The following is a 19,231-nucleotide window of genomic DNA, read 5'->3' as shown; positions in this document are numbered from 1 at the left end:
TTGCAAACTGTTAGCAGCATGTATATTCACCAGCTAACTTTGCTGCTCTGTCAGAGATCGCTCACGGTTCCCGGAAAGCGTCATTAAAAAACAAAACAGAAAAAGTGCGCCTCTAGTCGCTGAGAGCATCCCACGCTCGTACCCATCCCGTGCGCAGAGTCCTGCCCGCTAGCGTTTCTGTTTGTGCACGTCAACTCAGCGGAGAGCGGGCTTCTCACCTTTGTGCGCGTTTCCAAATCAACTGCAGATATTTGGTCTTTTTTTCTTCTTAATTTTATTATTATAATTTTTTGGAAGGGTTCCTCGTCTGCAGTTCTTGACATCACGCTGATGTTCTTTACTTCTGAGCTCTCCACCCAGTCAGCAGGGGAGCGCTGGACCAGAGAGACGCACAAGCAGGGGAGAGCAGGCTGATGTTAGCGGCTGTGGTGAGGCTCTGTCTGCCAGTTTAAAACTAAAGAAACAGCTAAGACTCGTTTAATGAACAACTGTGGCTGCTGGGCTCGGTTTAGAGACCATGGATCCGCTGCACGGCCTCTGTCCTGGCGGGTTACTTTTGTGAAGTGTGCGGAATAGATGCTTCACTTGATTGAGCCCAGATGATTTTTTTTTTTTTTTTTGCAAAGTGATGGCAGGTCGTTAGCAGCTTGCTTTCAGTTTTCTCGGAGTTGGTGTGTGCGCGTGTGTGTGTGATTACTTCTCTGCACCCCTCTGATTACTTCTTACACCTGACTGTTAACAATGATCGCCGGAGGTCCCGTTTCAGCGCGACTCGCTTACACAACATCTACTGTGCATGTGCATCTCGTCTTTTGCGGCCGCGACTTTATTTGCAGATAACTTTTAAATCTGAACTCAAACTCAGGCTGTGGACTAGTTTCAGTCGGACTATGACTTGGTCCAAACTTTGCTCTGCGCTCCTGCGGATGATCCAGTGAAACGTGTCAAGTTGTCTGTAGTTTAATCGCGACAGCCTTGAGATGTTAGGAAGTCCATCAAACAACGGCGGCATCAGGATGCTGGCGCCTCCGGCTCCGAACGACGAGAGGCGCGTAGAGTTTGTGGCTCTCACCGCCGTCCAGACGGAGAGAAGCGAGCCGTCCACTCCGGAGCGCGGACACCCGTCTCACCGCACGGGTCTGCTGGGCACCCCGCTGCCTGGACCGCCCGGACCTCGGGCCAACATGTCCGCTTCAAGCAAGCGCTACAGAAAGTTGCAAAACTGCCTGTACAACGTGCTAGAAAGACCAAGAGGATGGGCATTCATCTACCATGCATTCATGTAAGTGTGTCATGGCTTTAATTTTGTGTGAGTGTGAACATCCCTAACACATTAAACAATAACTTTATAAAAGTATCAAAAAGTTTGGAAAATAAAGAAAATGTTGGACTTCCCAATCCAGCTGTTTGATCTCTGCATGCCAGCAGTTATTAGATAAATTTCCCAATTAGCCAACAGAGTTGCTTATGCCGCAATTAGCCTGGTCATATGCCATACATCATCTCAACATGGGGTCTGCTGTTCAATTTCCCCTTGTCTCTGTCTCATTAAATCATCAGGGGGACTTATGATGTTAAATTTAATTTGCTCTAATCCACATGGGGGAATTTTTATTTTATTTTTTAAATCATAGTCATTTTGTAAACACTTTGATGTCTGTCTGAAGTTTGTGTTTTGTAGGTTTACATGCTTCACTCAAGGCGCTGAAAAGTAAAAGTGTGGATTATGATGATAATGATTAATACATTTTAAAGAAGCTCTATTAAGAAATAGAAACTCTCCTCACCGGTGAAGTAAGAACTCATTCTGAACCCTAACACCGGAAGCCTAAAGATGAGTACTACAATTAAAAGCGTGTATTAAACATAGATGTGAAACTAAAGCAACTCTCCTGCTGCAGAAAGTATTAAGTCGGGGCTTTTAAAGGAGCCTGTATGGCCTTAATGTTCAAGAATGTATATACAACATGTAAACACAGGGAGAGTATGAGCTCACTGCTGGTGGTGCCGGTCCCCTCTGACACACCAGCAACTTAAGAGTAGTATGTGAGACATAAGTCATTCATTATATCAAGACATAAAACCCAACTGAGTCTGGTTTTTACCCTCTTCACTTCTCTTCAATTTGAATTCAAAGCTGCATATATGTGTTAGCCTAAATGTCTCACTATATTTGAGCGTCTTTTTAAGTCAAGCATAGGGCAGCTGTGCACCGGCACCTGTCTCCCAGCTGTGTCTGCGGCTGGCATGTAGTGGACAGAGCTTCATGTATGGGAGCTCCTCGGACCGGGTCGTGCTTTCTGCGTCGTTGTTTAGAAGAGTGCAGCTGTCTGCCTGCCGGTGCCATCATGTGTTTATAACAGAGGGAAATCCCACTTCAGGGCAGTGATTCTCACATGTCCACATCCTATACTGTCTGTATATTAACAAGAGCACGTCAGTAAATGCTACAGCAACACTTTAACCCACTTCACTTTTCTCCATTTGTTTCTTCTTATGCCATTGCTACAGGACTGTGAGCATGCATTTCCAGCACACACGGGACTATGTGTCATGCACCTCTTCCACCTGATGTGTTACTCATTAAGAGCGATGGCCTTTACAGGGTGGCAGCCTGTGACATTCTCCTTGACATTACTGGGGTGTTGGAGCGAATCGTGGCTCTGCCATTGTTGTTATTTCTCTGTTAGAGAGGCAAAGCAGGCACTCGGAGGTGCCCAGATCGAGTTTCAGATGTCACGGCCTCAAAGCTGATTTTGGAAGCGAGTTGCTCCTGTGGCGGCCTATTTTACGTTGACTGCAGAATGTACCTGAGAATAAAATGTGCAAAGCTTTTCAAGAAGCCTTGCACTAAGACGTGAAATATATTTGCTGCACATATGTCTACCTGAGCGCATCATTCCCACGGTACTTCATCCTTCTCAGCTGGGCATTTATTTTGATTAATTACATGTGTGTTGCTCTCCAAGAGGATAACTGTGTGAAGAAAACTCTTTGTACGACGAAGCTCAATTAAGGCTGTGTTGATCTGTTGTAATTAAATTGAGCTATACACTGCTGTGTAGGGTGCTGTGCTAACTTTCCCTTGATCCTTTAATTAATCCTGTGTTGTAACAGGGGACCCTGGAACAGATGTGTTGCTTAGAGGGCCTCTCTTTGCAGCTGTTGGAGTGTGCATGGAAAAGCATTGAAGCAGGTCTCCACTGTAATGACTCCTCACATGAAGTCCCACAAGTTCCTCACCTCTGCTTGTCAAACCTGCGAACACACACAGAGAGAGATTTTGCTCTTTAAATCTTGCCTTTTAAAGGTTTTGGTTACAGTGTTGTAAATGTCTGGATCTTGAGTGTGTGGGATGGAGAAAACATTTCTTACACATTCTGTCCTGCAGGTGTAACAGCTGCTGATTCAGAGCTGACAAAAAGTTCTCTTCTACTCTCCATCCTTTGCTCTCCTCTTCTATCATCTCATCAAATCTCTTTTTTTTGTGCTTACTAATAAAATAAAAAAAAGGGCGTTAAGGCAGGAATTTGTTAAAAGGGATTATAGCGTTCATGGAAAGTTCTGTAATAAACACAGAGAGAGTTCCTTTGCTCGTAAATTTGGTCGGTTGTGTAGACGGCAGACAGGTTCTTGCAGAGGCTCTGGTTCAAATGGTGAGTGGAGCCTTTGAACCGTGTTAAGTTTGGCGTGCCCTTTGATAGCCTTTCCCTTACTCACTGTCAAAGCTCAAGACCTCTTTGACACCTTTGAGTCCCACAGCTTTATTTCAGCTGCAATGTGTTTAACTCTGTTAAAGACCAGCTGCCTGACAAGAAGCCTATTCGTTAATACTGTCACTAATGATTGCTTTTGTAATTATTTAGCCTGTAAGATTTTCAAAAAAATTGCTTATTTTGCTAAAATTGTGTAAATGTCCCATCACAGTTTCCCAGAAAACAGGGAGATATTTTAGCCAGCGCCAACACATGAGGTCTGTTAGTGCTGTGGAAACCCAGTATTACACACATATATATATATGTGATTTTCTTCTTGGGGATTAAGGCACTTATCGCTGACATATGACTCATTAGGGCAAAATGACTTTCATTTGAATTGTACAAACTCTCTTTTTGCCTTACGTAATATGTAAGCATGCCATACAAGGCCCGTTTGCATGTTTTCACATCTGCACGTTTTTTTTTTCTAGCAAACTATACATAAATGGAAGGTGGCTCAAGACTTTTGCACAGTTCTGTGCTCGATCTTAAGTCTCTGGTTTGGTGCAGAATTCGGACTTCATTCTTAATATACAGAAAGAGTGTGTGAGGATGGACTGAGCATTGGCCAGCCAGAGTGATTGATTGGCTCGAAGGAGGGCAAAAATATACCGGTCATGTATTATTGATGTCCTATAGTGAAGGAGCAGAAATGTGCAGGAAAAATATCACATGGAGGTTTTGGTTTGAGCAAGTAGTTGCTTCAATGAGACCTCTTTGCAAACGCTCTGTGTAGGACTATTAGCAGGTTAAAAGACACTTTCTCCTCTCTTTTCTGGCTTTGCTCAAGTGCACTCTGTGAAAACAGTAATACAATACCTTTTGTTGCTCTGCAGATGCTTTGTCAAGTCCTAGAAACAAAACAAACCCTGATGAAGTCAAAGGGGAATCACCAGGCTTATTTTAGCAGTCATTTGCAGGATAAAAATGACCTCTAAATATGTAACTCATATTTAAGTCCACCTGCCTTTCTTCTTTGCTCCCAACCTAATTACAATAACTGCTTGAAAGACTTTTTTTATTTGTAAAGATGAAAAGATGTCAAATTTCCACACTAGCTTTCAAAATATCCAGTCAAGCACACAAAGTGAAAGTGTGGACTTTACTAACAAGGAAAGACAGGTGAAAGAAATTATGGAGAAGTACTCGTAGGCCTTTCAAAGGCTCTCTTTCAAAAGCCTCTCCTGCTTTACCGTTCCTTTTTAAAAAAAAATTGAATCCTTTTAAGATGACTTTCTTCTAACCCACATTAAATTACATCTGAAAGGAGCTCACTTTACTCTTGCAAATGTTAATGTTTCTAAAGAAATGATCGTTAATCTATCAGATCTGTAAACAATCATTTCCAAAGCAAGCTTAATCTTTGTCAGATGAACCACCGAGACTCCACGCCATGTATGAATATCTTTACTGCAACCTTTTATGGCACAAGCATCAGTGATGGTGTGTGTTTATGAAAGCTTGAGCCTAAAGCCACATTATTTATAGATGTTAAGGGAGATACGGCCTAATGCTCTCCATAACCTCTCCACCGATGTTTACCCAGAGCGCCTGTGTGGCTATAGTTAATTTTTCACACATCTTTTCAGTAAACAGAGCAGCTCCACACCGAATGGATCTCGCAAGCTTTTTCAACTAAAGGTGAATTGCCTTTGTGACATTATTAAACTCATTTAGCTCAGACAGCTTGTTGATTGAATGTGCTCCCTCTATCCGTCGACTCTTGCAGTTTTGCCTCCTTCTGAAGCCACTTTGAGCCAGCTAATCTACTTTCTCACCTGGCTCAGGGAAACCGTGTGGTCTTTTTTCCCCCCCAGGTTTTCAACCACGCGACACAAAATCCGCTAAAATCGCCGCCCTCTGCCGTCCTCCAAAGAGCCACCGACGCGTTTGGTGCTGGACCTTTTTTTATTATTAATAGTTTGAGTAATGCTGGAAGTTTGCTTTTTGTAGGTTGTTTGCATTTTTAGCTTGCACACAAAAGTGTTTTTTATTGATGACTAAGGAAGAGAGAAAGAAAGGTGAGAGGGAAGTCTCACCAGAGCGAAGTGCCATTGTGAAATGGTGTGGGGAGAGAGCTACGCTGCACTTTTAACCTGCTCGGGGCTGCAGATTAGATGCTTGGTGTTCATTTAGTGCTGCTTTTGTTTTAATGTGTTCACCTCAGCAAGTTGTGCAAATTCTGCTCCATTAGGAATATCTGTATAAGGATCTAATATAAGAATTTCTCCTCCTTCACTCTGTCTGTGTCTCCTTTCATGCTTCCCTTTATTCCTGTGCCAGCAACATCTTATTTGCAGCACTGGCCGACTTCCCCTCCCTCACGTCTTCATCATCTCCTTTCCTCCTTTCTGTGTATGCTTAAATGGGAAGGATACATATGTAAATACATAAATTTGAGTCAATAATTCAAGACATTTGTCAATTAATTAATCAAACTTCTCGTGTTTATAACTGGCTTCCTGTCTCGTGTGACAGCTTAATGTTTTTCTTTAACACGATAAACTAAAAGTGATTATCTTTTGGATTTTGGCCAGACTGGAAATTTCTATTTTCTGACATTTTACAAGAAGAATCATAATCTGATTGCCACTCGAATCATTCGATGAACGGCGAAATTTGTCACCTTTCAGCAAAACATGGAAGATTTTGAAACCTGCATCGATGATGTATGAAGGGGAAGCTTTCTTCTTGTATTGTTTTCTGTCTCGTGTTTAGACTCTGGCCCCCCTAAAACACGGCTTCTGCTGTGCTTCTCTGAAAGAGCATCTTTTGCATTTCCTCTGATTTGATTGAAGGAGGAACCAAAAGCCATCTGAGCTGCTAATCAGATTAAGCCCAGAGTAACTTCATTGGACAGGAACTCGGAGAAAATGATTTTGTCTGCTTTGTGTTCTTGATATTTTTAAGGCTGTTTTGGGGAAATGCAAGTGGTCATTTCAACTGGAGATCAGTGTGATCTGGGGTGGCCTGGCTTCCTGTAAGAACAACTGTTTGTCATCTGGACTGTTTAAAGAAGATATTGTGCCTTATACATGAGAAGCTGTAATCAAAACATCAGTCCCGCATTTGCAAAGTTGTCGTTTCTGCAGGCCTCCAAATCTGCTGTGAGAGGTAAACCATCAAAATATTTTAGTGAATTCAAGCTTCCTGTTTTTTTTGTCCATAGCTACAGAATAACATAGCACCAGATATTTACCATAGAAAAAATTAAAGGCCTTAGCTCAAGCAGTTTTCTGGATAATGGCTTTTTAAATTGGCCCCTCAAAAATGATGATAGAAAAACATCTAAAAACAGCCCTTCATTCTCCCCTTGAAATACATAGAAAGCTAACAGACAGACTCAAATTGTCAAGGCTTCCTCTCAGATCTGAATTCCTGTTAAGGAATAATGCATATTTTCATTTTGTTCAGGCGAATCCTCGATGGCCATATTTAAAATTTTTATTTTGATGTATTGAGATGTAAAAATCCACGTGACACTCAAAGAACGTGCTGCCGTGTTACTCGATGTTGACCTTTCATGCTTTAAAGGTTACGAGGTCTTCCCCAGCCCTTTTACACCTAGCCCACGTGGACCTCGGCTTCTCTGAAGTTCTCCCGTCATGTGTCCTGACGTCTCTTTCAAAGGCCTGTCACATTCTGGAGCAACTGCTTTAACATCCTTGGGTTTATTTTTCCACCGAGCGGCTGGGTACCCACTGACAGCAGCAGCGTGCGACAGAGGGCAAGAAGGAGGAAGAAGCAGGAGGAAAATTCTGTTTCCCCTTGTCCCCTACTTCAACAGCTACGGCTGGCTGAGGTATAAAATGTTGCTCAAGGACAATGCCAGTTTGGCAGATGCTTGCTGTTGGTGACTGATATGCTAAAGGTTGGCTTGAAAAATATGAGAGGACACACAGTGCATACCCCCAAAACAGCTGAAATGAATAAAAATAAAACACCCGTGCTTTGGAGAGTCAGAGAAAGACGTTGGTGTTCATAGCCTGATCGTCCTTCAGAGGAAGAAAGAGCTTGTATCAGGACATGTGATTAGTGTCTGTGTGGAGGTAGAAACAGGAAAAGTGGAAGGCAGTGAGCTGGAGAGAGAGGAAAGTGGAGGTTAGTTGCTGTATTAATTTCTCCTTTCGGGGCAAAATGTGTCTCCCCTGGGGAGGGGACTGTCTGGGATGGCCGATCAGGAGTCAGATTTCCCTCCAATAACCAGCCCTGCTCCCTGTGCTCACTTCCACCAAGGAGCAGGACAAGTGCAAACACACACACACACACACACACACACACACACACACACACACACACACACACACACACACACACACACACACACACACACACACACACACAGCAGAGACCTTGAGCCACCGACACTGATTTTGTTTTATTCTCTTGGAGATAACTGACTAATAGGGGTGTTGACACCATCTAATCTGCTGTAATCTGTGTTTATGTAATGTTATTGCCGCGGAAGCGTGCCAGGAATACTGTAGCATTTAGACAGGAGGATTCTGAGGGGAATGCCAAGAGTTTATTTTGATTACTCAAGACCCTCTAAACACTCCAGTTCTGCTTTGACAGCCAGGAAAATCCAAAGACGGCCTCCTAGCTCCAGTTTGCTGTATGTCTCAGTACACAATGAAATTACTGTTACTGTATAGTAACAGTGATTTCTGCAGAGGTGGTGAATCTGCTCAAGTAGACATATTACCGGAGCTGCAAATACTGACAAATTGATATGTCATTTTACTGTAGCTGTTATTCAAACCAAAATGCAGTAGGTGGCGGGGGCGGGGGGGTTTGAGCAGTTGTCTGGGATTGTTGTTACCCCTGTAGTCACTGAATTCAAAACACACCACTCCTACTTCTTAGGATGATCGTCAGTGTAAATGCAACTATTTTAATTGAAACATGAATATTAGATTACCGCTAAGAGCAAGTCTTCTTTTAAAATTAATGTTGGTGCCTAATAAATAACAGTGTTCCTCTTTCTTTATGTGCAGATACATTTCTATGCACACATTGAAGTTAAGTGGGCTAACTTCAGTTTGATTTCCACATTCCATCACATGTATGATGAGTTAATTATTAGATGTCAGATTACTCACTTGAAGGGCGTATGTGGAAAAAGCTGAAGCCACACTTAAACATGTCAACAGACAAGTGACAAAGTTGTTACGAGACTTTAATAATTGAATTCTGATTTGCATTAGATTTAAACATAGTTTTTTCTCTTTCACCCAATACCTCCTTGTTCTCTGAGCCTCATTCGCATTTTGCCCTGATTTTAATTAAAGCTGCACGCCACCGGTTTCTAATTCAACCAGCCATGTGAAAGCTGCTCTCTAAAATCACCTGCCGTTATCCACTGAATATACTTACTTTAAATATGATTGTGCACAAAAGCACCGTGCACCTTCTGCGCAGCGACAGTCCCAGCTTGCTCAGTGTGTGAACGCGGACCCAAGTTCGGGGTGATTTTCTCCTGCGATTGCAAGTCCTGGCGATTTCAGTGAATGCAGTGAGCAGGTTGAATGTGTCCATAAAGGTATTCGGTGCGAGTGTTTAGAGTGCTTAGGAAGCAGGGTCTGTGTGTCGCCAGCAGCTGCGAAGACCATAAAGCAAGTCAAAAATAAATCAATAGCTTTAGCCATTATCTCTCGGCAGCACACTTAAAGCCTCAGCCTAATGGGTGGCTGTACCAGCGCACCACAGATGATCAGCAGATGGTGAATAATGTGGAAACTAACTGTAGCTAACCGCTGATAAGAGATTAACATGTTAATTTATATAAAATGTGGAATTGCCCGTGTCTCCTTATCTTATTTACTGAATTAATTTCAGCAGCACTGAGACATTCATGGATAAGTGAAGGCAGATAGGGGTGAGGACTTTAACTGCTGGCGAGGGAGCAACCCAGCCTCATAGAGGTTTTTGAAATAGACTTTAAATCTGTTGTTTCATATTTCTGGACGTGAACTTCCCAGCTTTTTTTATTTTGCTGGGCACAAATTTCCCTTCCTTATTTCTGTGGCCCATAACATATATTTATATCTGACCGGTCTCCTGGTTTGTGTCCATACACACAAAATGAATATTTCCATTTTTGAAGGATGAATGAGTCTGCATTTAGAGGCTCATTGCATTTGTGGGTGGCGTGAAAGCTTTCACTGTTCACACTGGAGACTGTTGTGTGAGTCCTACAGAGGACAGAGTTTTACATTTGCATCCTTTTATTTTGAAAATATTGTTCACTCAAAAAGCGCCAGGCGCTTTGTTAGGGCCAGGCATCAAAATGATGTGATTAAACTTGCTTTAGGTTCAGATACAACGGCCAGTTGAGGAAACTGTACACATCAAATATACGTCCTGTTAAATTCATTTGTCAATTTGCCATGAGACTGGACCAAAGGAAGTGAAATGAAAATGTACAGCAAAAGCTTCTTGTTATACAACTCCAATTACATACATTACCTGTGGCCAACTTAGTGATCAATTAAACCAGCATGCGTGTGTTTGCACTGTGAGGACCCACGCAGGCACAGGGAAAACATGGAAACTCCCCACAGAAAGGCCAGCCGGCCGCTTCAAAGCAGGAACCGTCTTCTTGCGAGCCAGCAGTGCTCTCTTCACTGTGCTTCACAAATTTAATATGTTTTATTTCATATTTAAAGTCAGAATTTTCTGATTCTGTAGTCCTTATCATCAGAATACTGAATAAAGCTCTCACACGTTCTCGTTCATGATGTGCATCCCTGCACAGAAGAGATGGATGGATGTCTCATGGATGCAATTCGGTCACAAGCATCTTCGGGATATCACGCCATGTCTCTCTGGCTGCTGGTGTTAGATTTTAGCCTCTCTCCACGTGTTTGTAACTTGAACCAATCAGGCATAACCTGTAGTTTTCAGGACGCGGAGGCAGTGTAACTGTGCAGGCATGCCTGATTTGTATGTATGATTATAAAGGTGCTGTTGCTGTTTGGGATGAACCTTGGCCTTTCTTTTTCTCTCCCCTCTCTTCTCATTCTGCTCTGTCTCTTGTAAAGGCTGGGATAGCCCGTGTCTCTCTCTCTATTTCTTTCTCCTGTTGACCCTGCCTGGCTGCACCCGCATGCACAGCCCAGCTTAAGAGTTGTTAAGATCATCTTAATTTATAATGGCAGTCACTATAAACATGTGAGGAAGCAGCACCATGGAGATGGAGCTCAAACAAAATCACAATGTAAGACAGTATTTATAAGGCCTGCCTTGTGTGCAAAAAGCCGGGTACAGCTGTGTGTGTGTCATTGCTCATGTGGTTGAAAGCGCGTGCTGTCAGAAGAAGTCTTGATTGGCACTTTTGCAAGACGTGTGCATTCATGCAAGTGTGTGTTTATGGAGAGCGTGTGCGTGGGTTTGCCTGCACGTGTGTGTGTGTGAAGGCCTGGTTAGCGGTGCTGTGGGCACACCATAAACAATAATCAAATGTTAACGAGGAAGCCATAATTACGCCATGCTGGCTGTCAGTCTGGTGAGATTGTTTTCTTTTCCTCCATTACACCCTGCCACTGCTCTCAAATATCTTATTTGCAACTGCTTCCTTCGATCACAGCACCATTTTCTTTGTTTCCTGTTCAACAGTTACTTTTTCAGTTCCTGTTGTGATATATTTGCTTCTCTTATCTTCATCTCTTCATCAGCAAGTTTTGCTTCCGTTTTGGGCCTCTTCTCAGTTCCATATTATCTGTTTTTTTAACCTCTTTCTGCTCGTTACGCGCTACGTGAAGTGATTCTGTGTCAACGAGTCCCACTGTAAGCTGAGGAGGAGGGGAGAATTTTCAGATTGCCCCTGTTTTCAAGCTCTTCGCCCCCTCTCCACGACCCCACAAGCTATAGATGCTCTTCTGCATCTACAGCTGCTTTCATGGCTTCTATCACCCCCTGATTCACTCCCCCTTCTTTTCAGCAGTTGAAGGTAATGAATGATTATTGATGACGCAAGATGTCAAAACATGTTTTCTCGCAAAAGGTTAAAAGCAAACATGAACATAAAGCTGCCAAATCAAACTGTCCTCATTTTTGCATGTTTTGATGTCATGCAGGACTGACTGACTTGAAGTTTTTTTTCACACTTCCTTTGCAAAAACAGCTTTCAGAACTACTGCTGTACACACACACACACACACACACACACACACACACACACACACACACACACACACACACACACACACACACACACACACACACACACACACAGGGAAACAGTAAATCTGTCTCTACATGCATGCATGCGTGTGTGCGAGTGTGTGCGGACTCTCTGGTCTTGTCTTGGCCCCGAGATTAAAGCAATGTCAGCAAGTGTGTGATGAGACCTCACAGACGATGGCTAGCTCTTTTCCATTCTGGATCTCCTTGTCTCGCTGTCTCTCGTCTGTCCAATCCATTATTCAGCCACCACTTTCTGTCTCTTGTCTACTATTTTTTTCTCATTATCTTTCTTGCTGTCTGACTGATACTAACTCCTTGTGGTCAGCGCAGTTCCTCCTATCTTAATATATATTACTGTACTATATCTATTCTCCCTCTCCCATCCTCCGTCTCTTCTTAGCGTTCTCGCTGTCTCTTGCACACTCAATCATTTTGCCCTCCGACTGCCAGACCTTGTGGTTTCCTGTGATGTGCAAGCAGTGCGCCAGAGTTAACATTACTGAGGGGAGCAGGAAGAATACGACACGAAGCTGTGCGATCAGAAATCCACACTAAGCTGTCAAATCTGTAAATGAATGTATGTAAAGATTTTCCATTTTTGCTCTATAATCACCTTTATAATTCTTATGTTACAAGATTTTTTAAATGACTCGTTTACAGGACCAGCAAAAGCACGATTTCACTGAAAGTGTTATGTTCTGATAAAATAAAATTGTAAAGAAAGAAAGAAACGTTAAAACTGCTGATGCGTGACGTCAGTAACAGTAATAGGTTTGCTACACTGTAGCGTTCTGCTGGGAAGCTTTGGGTCCTGGCATCTATCTGGATGTTGCTTTGACATCTGCCACCCATCACTGTTGGAGACCGAGCACACCTTCTTATTGTAAGGACAACCGCTTCCCCTGCAGGACAGTGTGCCCTGTCACACTACAAAAAACAGTGCCAGCCAAGCTCGAGAAACACAACAAAGAGTCAGAGGAGCCACAGGGGCTGCCGTACACCACAGGACTCCCCCAGAAATCCACTTTCCAGTTTGGTTCAAGTGGTTCAAAGTTGTGTTTGGTAGCACTAGAGAACTGTAAATATTAAGCAGCTGGTTTTCTGCCTTATTGGTGTGCGAATATTCAACTGGGATAGCCCCTCAAGTCAGATTTCCAACTTGGTAGTTGGAGTAGGAGAAGAAACACCAGACCCATCTTCACAATCCAAGATGGCAGCAGTGCATGTAAACAGTAGTAAAACTGTAAAACTTTGTGCTGCCCGTGTGCAGAATTTGTGGCTCGCTCAATGATCCACACGTGGAACAATGACCAGGCTCTAGCCGTGAACATGCTACAGCGGCGTGGTCATTCCCAGTTCCAGCATCTGACTTCCAAGTTAAATGGAACGCAGCGCTAAAGACAACATAAGTTAAGTGGCATCAGGCTGAGAACACTTGACCATCTCAGACTAAAGTATAGAGCTTTACATTGATGTGTTGGAGAATCAAGTTATTCAAGCGCCCATAAATAATATGCACTTATAGTTATATGCACACCCTACAGTGCCAGTATGTGTTCCCAGAAGCTGCAGAGGTTAAGTCGTTAAGCTCAGGGCAATTTTCATAACCTGAAATTATTTTTAAACATTAATGTAATGAATCCTGTTCTAATTTCATTCAAATTTGATTCAGCACAAATTAAGCGCTACAATGTAACATAAGCTTCACAGCTTACTATGCAGCCTCTTCACTGACTGTGCCATGCTTAGCAAAACTGGCACTGCACATAGTTACTGGTCCCAGTACAGAGATCTGTAGTGTCGGCAGTTTGAGGGAGAATCTGAAGGGATAACAGAGAAAGAAGAGCAACCGACCACGTCTGGGTGGCAGGAGAGCTGGAGTAATGTGGAGGTATGCTGAGGTTCAGTATAGGAATGAATAATGCAGACGAGGGTTATCTACTCCGCTATCATCTAATTGGCTGTAATGAGTTAAAGAGGGGGAACATGTGTAACTAAGAGGCTTGAAAGTGGTCCGTTCTCAAGAGCAGGGGAGAGTGAACAAGTCAGAAAAAGATCAAAATTGAAAGTCACGGAGCAGCTACGGATAAAGTTACTCCAAACATAACTTTCTCGTATTTCTGTTTCAGCAGCATCACATAATCAGTCCTCTGTATTAACGTGAAGGGAAATGTTGAGTTTCGGTTTTTTTTTTACTTGTGTTTGCATTTCCATCCCAGCAACATGAAGGAGGGACTCTGTGTGTTGGACCCACAGTGGGAGCTTGATGACTGCTTTCCATCCTGCTTCATGTTTTTGTTAGTCTGTAGGGGGATGTGTGTCAGAGGGAAAAAAACAACACTACACTGCTCATAGTTTAGATAAATGTAAGAGAAAGTAAAAGTTAAAGTAGTGCACACATCCTGCCTTCGCTATATTCGTTCAACAAAGGTCAACAGTTTTCACGGAGTGGTTTTGGTGTTTATTTAATCAGCATCTGTTTACTCGAAGTAGTACAGTGAGGAGCGGTGCCCTTCGCCCTACAAGTATCACAGCCTGCACTCACTGTGCTCTTTTACCCACTGGCTCAGATTGTGATATTGCTCAGTGTACAATGAGAAATTATAACCAGCCCAGTGTTAAACCTCTCAGTGTTGCCAAAGATGTTTGTAGCTAGTGGCGCAACTCAGGAAGTCGTTATGGAAAATGGCAAAGTCCCTGCATATGTGTGATGTGTCTGTGTGGAAAATAGCTTCACTGGAGGGTGATGTACTATAAGCCTTTTTCAAATGGCTCTGGACTCTGTCCTAAAATTACACATAGACACTGACAGTTACACAAAGCCACGCAGAGTCACACAAAGAAACATTCGGTGTGACAGCAAGCGATAGCTGAGGAGTAACACAGCGCAGCCCCTCCGTGTGATGCGACCTGGATACATGTGTTTAACCATAAAAACAATAGAACCGACATTAATAAATGAATAGTGAGACAGACTCTAGTTTTTCATTAGAGAACTCATCACACCTATAGCTGCTACCCATCTGTCCCATTTCAACTGAGAGGCCACTATCATTCGGCATTTTTAATTGTGATACAATTTAATGCATTTGAAATCATTTTTAGTTTGTTCAGACTAAACTAGCAGAATGATCTAAACTCATTACAGAGAGACATTACAATCCCACAGTCGAAACACATGGATGTTATGTTAATTGGTGGTTCTAAATCGACCATAGGTATGAATGCAAGTGTGAATGCCTCTATGTGTTGGTCTAGACTGGTAACCTGTGCAGGGTGTACCCTGCTTCTTGCCCCATGACACCTTAGGTAGGCTTCAGTAGTGCACTGTGCAGCGCTGTGTGATGGGTCGTGGGATGTAAATGTGCCGGTCGCTAAAGCGCTTTGGGTCGACTTCTGTGTTCAAATGTGCTATAGGCTATAAATGTTGGCTTTGACAGTGCATTTGTTTAAAATCACCCATGTCCATTTGGGTGCTTATTAGAAATGAATATTGATTGATGAGTGTATAGATTTTTACTGGTATATGAACACCATCTGGCTACTCGCTGCGCTGCATGGAGCCATATTTGCCTTTAAAATAGTAAGTAGGAGTGCAAAGCATGCAGCAGCATTGAGACAGCGCGTCCTTCATTTGACGTGGAAAACCTGTAGCTGTCTTTTTGTGTCAATTTAATAGATGGCCAAAATATTATGCTGTTTCTCAGTGAATAAGTTGCTGGAGGCAGTTGGAGTGCGGGCCTTTCCTGCAGTCAGTCGTGATTAAGACACATAATGTGTCACTACCCAGTTTAGCTCCTGCGGGATGGTTTTACTGCACGCCATTGCTCTGGTTTTCCCTCACTCCACGTTTTTGTAACTGCCCTTTCCTTTAAAAAATAAAACTAAACAAAGCAGTGGATAAATGCATTTTTTTAAAGTTCCTGTTTATTCAAAGAATTCATGTTTGTATTTTTATTTTTTATTTTTTTGCTTAATGGGAGTAGTCTGTTGTAGGTCATGTTTGTGTGGCTATCAGGTCAAAGCACTTACAGATGAGGAAATGTGAAATAAATGGTAGTTACCTTGATGAGCCTGACTGATATACTGACAAATATATAATTTAATAGATATAATGACATTTGCACTAATTTAGGGTCAGACCCAACAAAGTATTATTAACAAACCTGTGTGACTTTAGATGAGGTCATTGCTCATATTGCAGTTCTCTAAATGTGCTCAAATCTTGGTAATGGTGGCCCCAGCTTTACTTCTGGTTAAATCCCATCAGCTCCTTGAGATCTGCTGACCACCTCAGTTGTGTCCCACCTGTCTTCACTTTCTCACACTCTTTGCCTCAATCCCATTACACCGAGTTCAAATGTTACAGTCACAGCTTTCTTTGTGTTGTTTCTCAATCCTTGAGAGCTGCCCCTGACCCTTTGTAATCCATCTCTGGAGATCCCCGCTGCCGTAGTAACCAAATTAAACGTGTCACAGAGTAATGATGATTGGCCTGAAATTCAGTCATAGCTTCGGTCAAGGGGGGCAGGGGTATCTGTAGAGTAGTGTGAACATGTGTTTTGAGTCACGAGGATGTATGCCCAATAAACCCCTGTGAAGTCGGTGGTTTTCTGAGCAAGACTAATTTCTCTTCTAGGAGAAGTTTTCAAGATATCCAGGTTTTGTTTGTTCAAAAACAAGATTTCAGTGAGCACCCTTAATCAACCTCCAGCCCCTCCGATGGAAGCTGTGTGAAGGCTGAGCTCGTGTTGGTGAAATGTCAGCGCTATGGATGCACACTGGTGTGTGAAGTGGCTGCCCATACACCTACTAAAGGGTTTGTAGGCTCTGTGCTAATTGGCCCGCTCCTGGTAACAATACAGCAGCTAAATGTCAGGGCTCCCTCAGCACTTTGTCTCCATGCTGGTTGCTTCTCAGTTCTGTATAATACTCTTCGTTGATTAGAAAAAAAACCCCACTCAGGAGACAATAGACCTCGTGAGTTGGGCTGGAGTGGGAGGTTGTGTGTGTGGGAGTGTGGGTTAGTGTGTAAGCCTGATTATAAGCTCATTCAGGTCACTATTTTTCCAGCTTAGTGGATAATTTTTGCTAATATTGTTTATATAAATCTCACAGTTTATATTTTCCAGCCTCTTTGTCTACAGGAACATAAATCTTATATAAAGCGTGCAAACAATTTTATGCTGAATTGTCTAGATATTAAAAAACAAACATTTTCTTTGAGGTGAAAACATTTCAACAATCACAAAGAAAATCATGTGTAATTTCTATCAATCCAAGTCTGGTTATAAAATACACACGCAGGCTTTTGCAGCCCCCATGAAACCACTCTGACATCATAAAATGACCCTCTGTCTGTGGTTATAATATTATTTCACTCCATTTACTATTTAAAAAGCTGACCGCATCAGACATATTTCTTTAGTCTCTAACCATCCGTACTGTATACTGTATATGAATCGTCATAACACTGAGCCACAGGAAACCATCAGAATACGCTGACTCTACATTAGCACGCAAAATGTGTGTGCGTAGCGCATGAGAGGTAAAACAAAAACAAAACCCTCAGACTTCCAGGATGAGTTAATGCATCTGCACAGATATAAAAGTGTAAGATGATTGCATCAAGACAGATTACGGTGGTGCTTAATTATAGTTCTTAAATCAATTTGTTTAGTGAATCATTGCTGATAATGCAAATAAGCATACAGAGTAGATAAAAGCAGCAACACCAACAATAAGCAGGGTTATGTCCCCTACCTTTGTGTTTGCTGCCTCTTTTTCCCGTCTCTTTGCACTTTCTGTCCTCCCTCGCTCTTCAGCTCAGTATCTCTCTCGGGTGCAAGAGTGGAATAACTGGTGTTTAAAGGAGGCTTTAATTTTATTTACTTTCTGTTCACATTGCTGGATTCTTCTGAGTACACTGAAATTTCTTTAAATGTCACTGAGCTACAAGCCCAATTCTAGAAATGTGTGGATGCTGTATAAAATAGAAATAAAAACAGAGGCAATTATGTGCAAATCTCATTAAACTTTATTTAATTCACATTTGAAAAAGGAAAACCAAAAGCCATGCTTCTGTAATAAATGCAGCATGCAGTTTAGCATTGTCTTGCTGAAATATGCAAGGCCTTCCCTGAATAAGACATCATCTGGATGGGAGCATGTGTTGTATATACTTGCATGTGACTTTTCAGCATCTGTCTTTCCAAATAAAAGCTGCCAATTTAATAGGCACTAGTGTACCCCTATACAATCAGAGATGCAGGCCTTTGAATTGTGTGCTGATAACAAGCTAAACTGTTCCTCTCATCTTTAGTTTGGATAATGTGGTGTCCATATTATCCCCCCAAAAAATTCAGATTTTGATTTGACTGGTCTGAGTCAGTTTTCAACTTGAAGAGAAGATGATGGCTTTTCTGGAGCATGTTCACATCTTCCTTGAACAGAAAAAAAGCTCCTGCACAGAAAGACGAAGAGGAAAATCTGAGGGAACTAAACAAACTCCATCAACTCATATGCAACCAGAAATAATACTCAGCATAGTAGAATAATAACAGGAATGAAAAACTAGGAGCATTAAATTGAAACCAAGCCATTCCAATTCATTCAAATGTAACTGTTACATGTTTCAGTAAGGTCTTCACATAATGTCAAGGTCAGAGCAGCCACTGACACCACAAGGGTCATGTCCTCGATATTTATGTGAAGATTGCTAGACTTCTACTGAATGTCCATGAAATGATCAGGTAATCAAAGTGTTGCTCGCTGGTCAAAGTAACAAAGGAAAAAATATTTTTTAAAAGTCACCCATGAGGTTAAAGTGGGACTGTGTGTTTTTACATATTGTGTGCTTTTATTATGTCACTTGCTAATTTGTTTCAGTTTTACTTTCACTGACTGGTTAGATGTGGGTACTAAAACATACTTTGGTCATTTTAGGAAAAGGTTCAGGTTTAGGATCAAAGTTGCCGTTTCACACACGTGACCGTGCATGTCGAAAAATGACAAATTGGAGTGAGAGACCTGTCTCACTAATGCCATAAACTGGACCTTCAAGCTGTGCAGCCAAAGGACAGCTTGTGTGCAACTCCAGCATCTCCGGATCCGCTGTAAGACCACATTCACCTGTTTGCTTAGGCCTTTCTTAAAACTGACATGTTTATTAGTACCTTTATGAGTTCTTTAACTCAAGGTTTTGGACTGAAGTTGAAAACAAAAAGGGAAAATTTGCCTGCCAAAGATTAAAACATTTTAAACCGACTGTTGCTGGGATGGATATC

At 42.2% G+C, this 19,231-nt stretch overlaps 1 protein-coding gene across 2 annotated transcripts in view; it reads left to right on the top strand.

Moving 5' to 3' along the window:
* Positions 1–219: 219 nt before the first annotated feature.
* kcnq4 (potassium voltage-gated channel, KQT-like subfamily, member 4) overlaps positions 220–19,231 on the top strand; it is a 53,747-nt gene continuing 34,735 nt past the window's right edge. For both annotated transcript variants that reach the window (XM_085345961.1, XM_085345960.1), the window contains exon 1: positions 220–1,282. In XM_085345961.1, coding sequence (XP_085202087.1) covers positions 981–1,282 — 302 coding nt within the window. In that variant the 5' untranslated portion in view covers positions 220–980. The remainder of the gene's footprint in view (positions 1,283–19,231) is intronic.

Source organism: Diplotaxodon limnothrissa, linkage group LG22, assembly GCF_057381915.1.
Source record: "Diplotaxodon limnothrissa isolate DT_005_m linkage group LG22, D_limnothrissa_male_GT1.1, whole genome shotgun sequence".
In the NCBI taxonomy this organism is placed as follows: domain Eukaryota; kingdom Metazoa; phylum Chordata; class Actinopteri; order Cichliformes; family Cichlidae; genus Diplotaxodon; species Diplotaxodon limnothrissa.
This window is presented reverse-complemented; position numbering and strand designations above follow the sequence as displayed.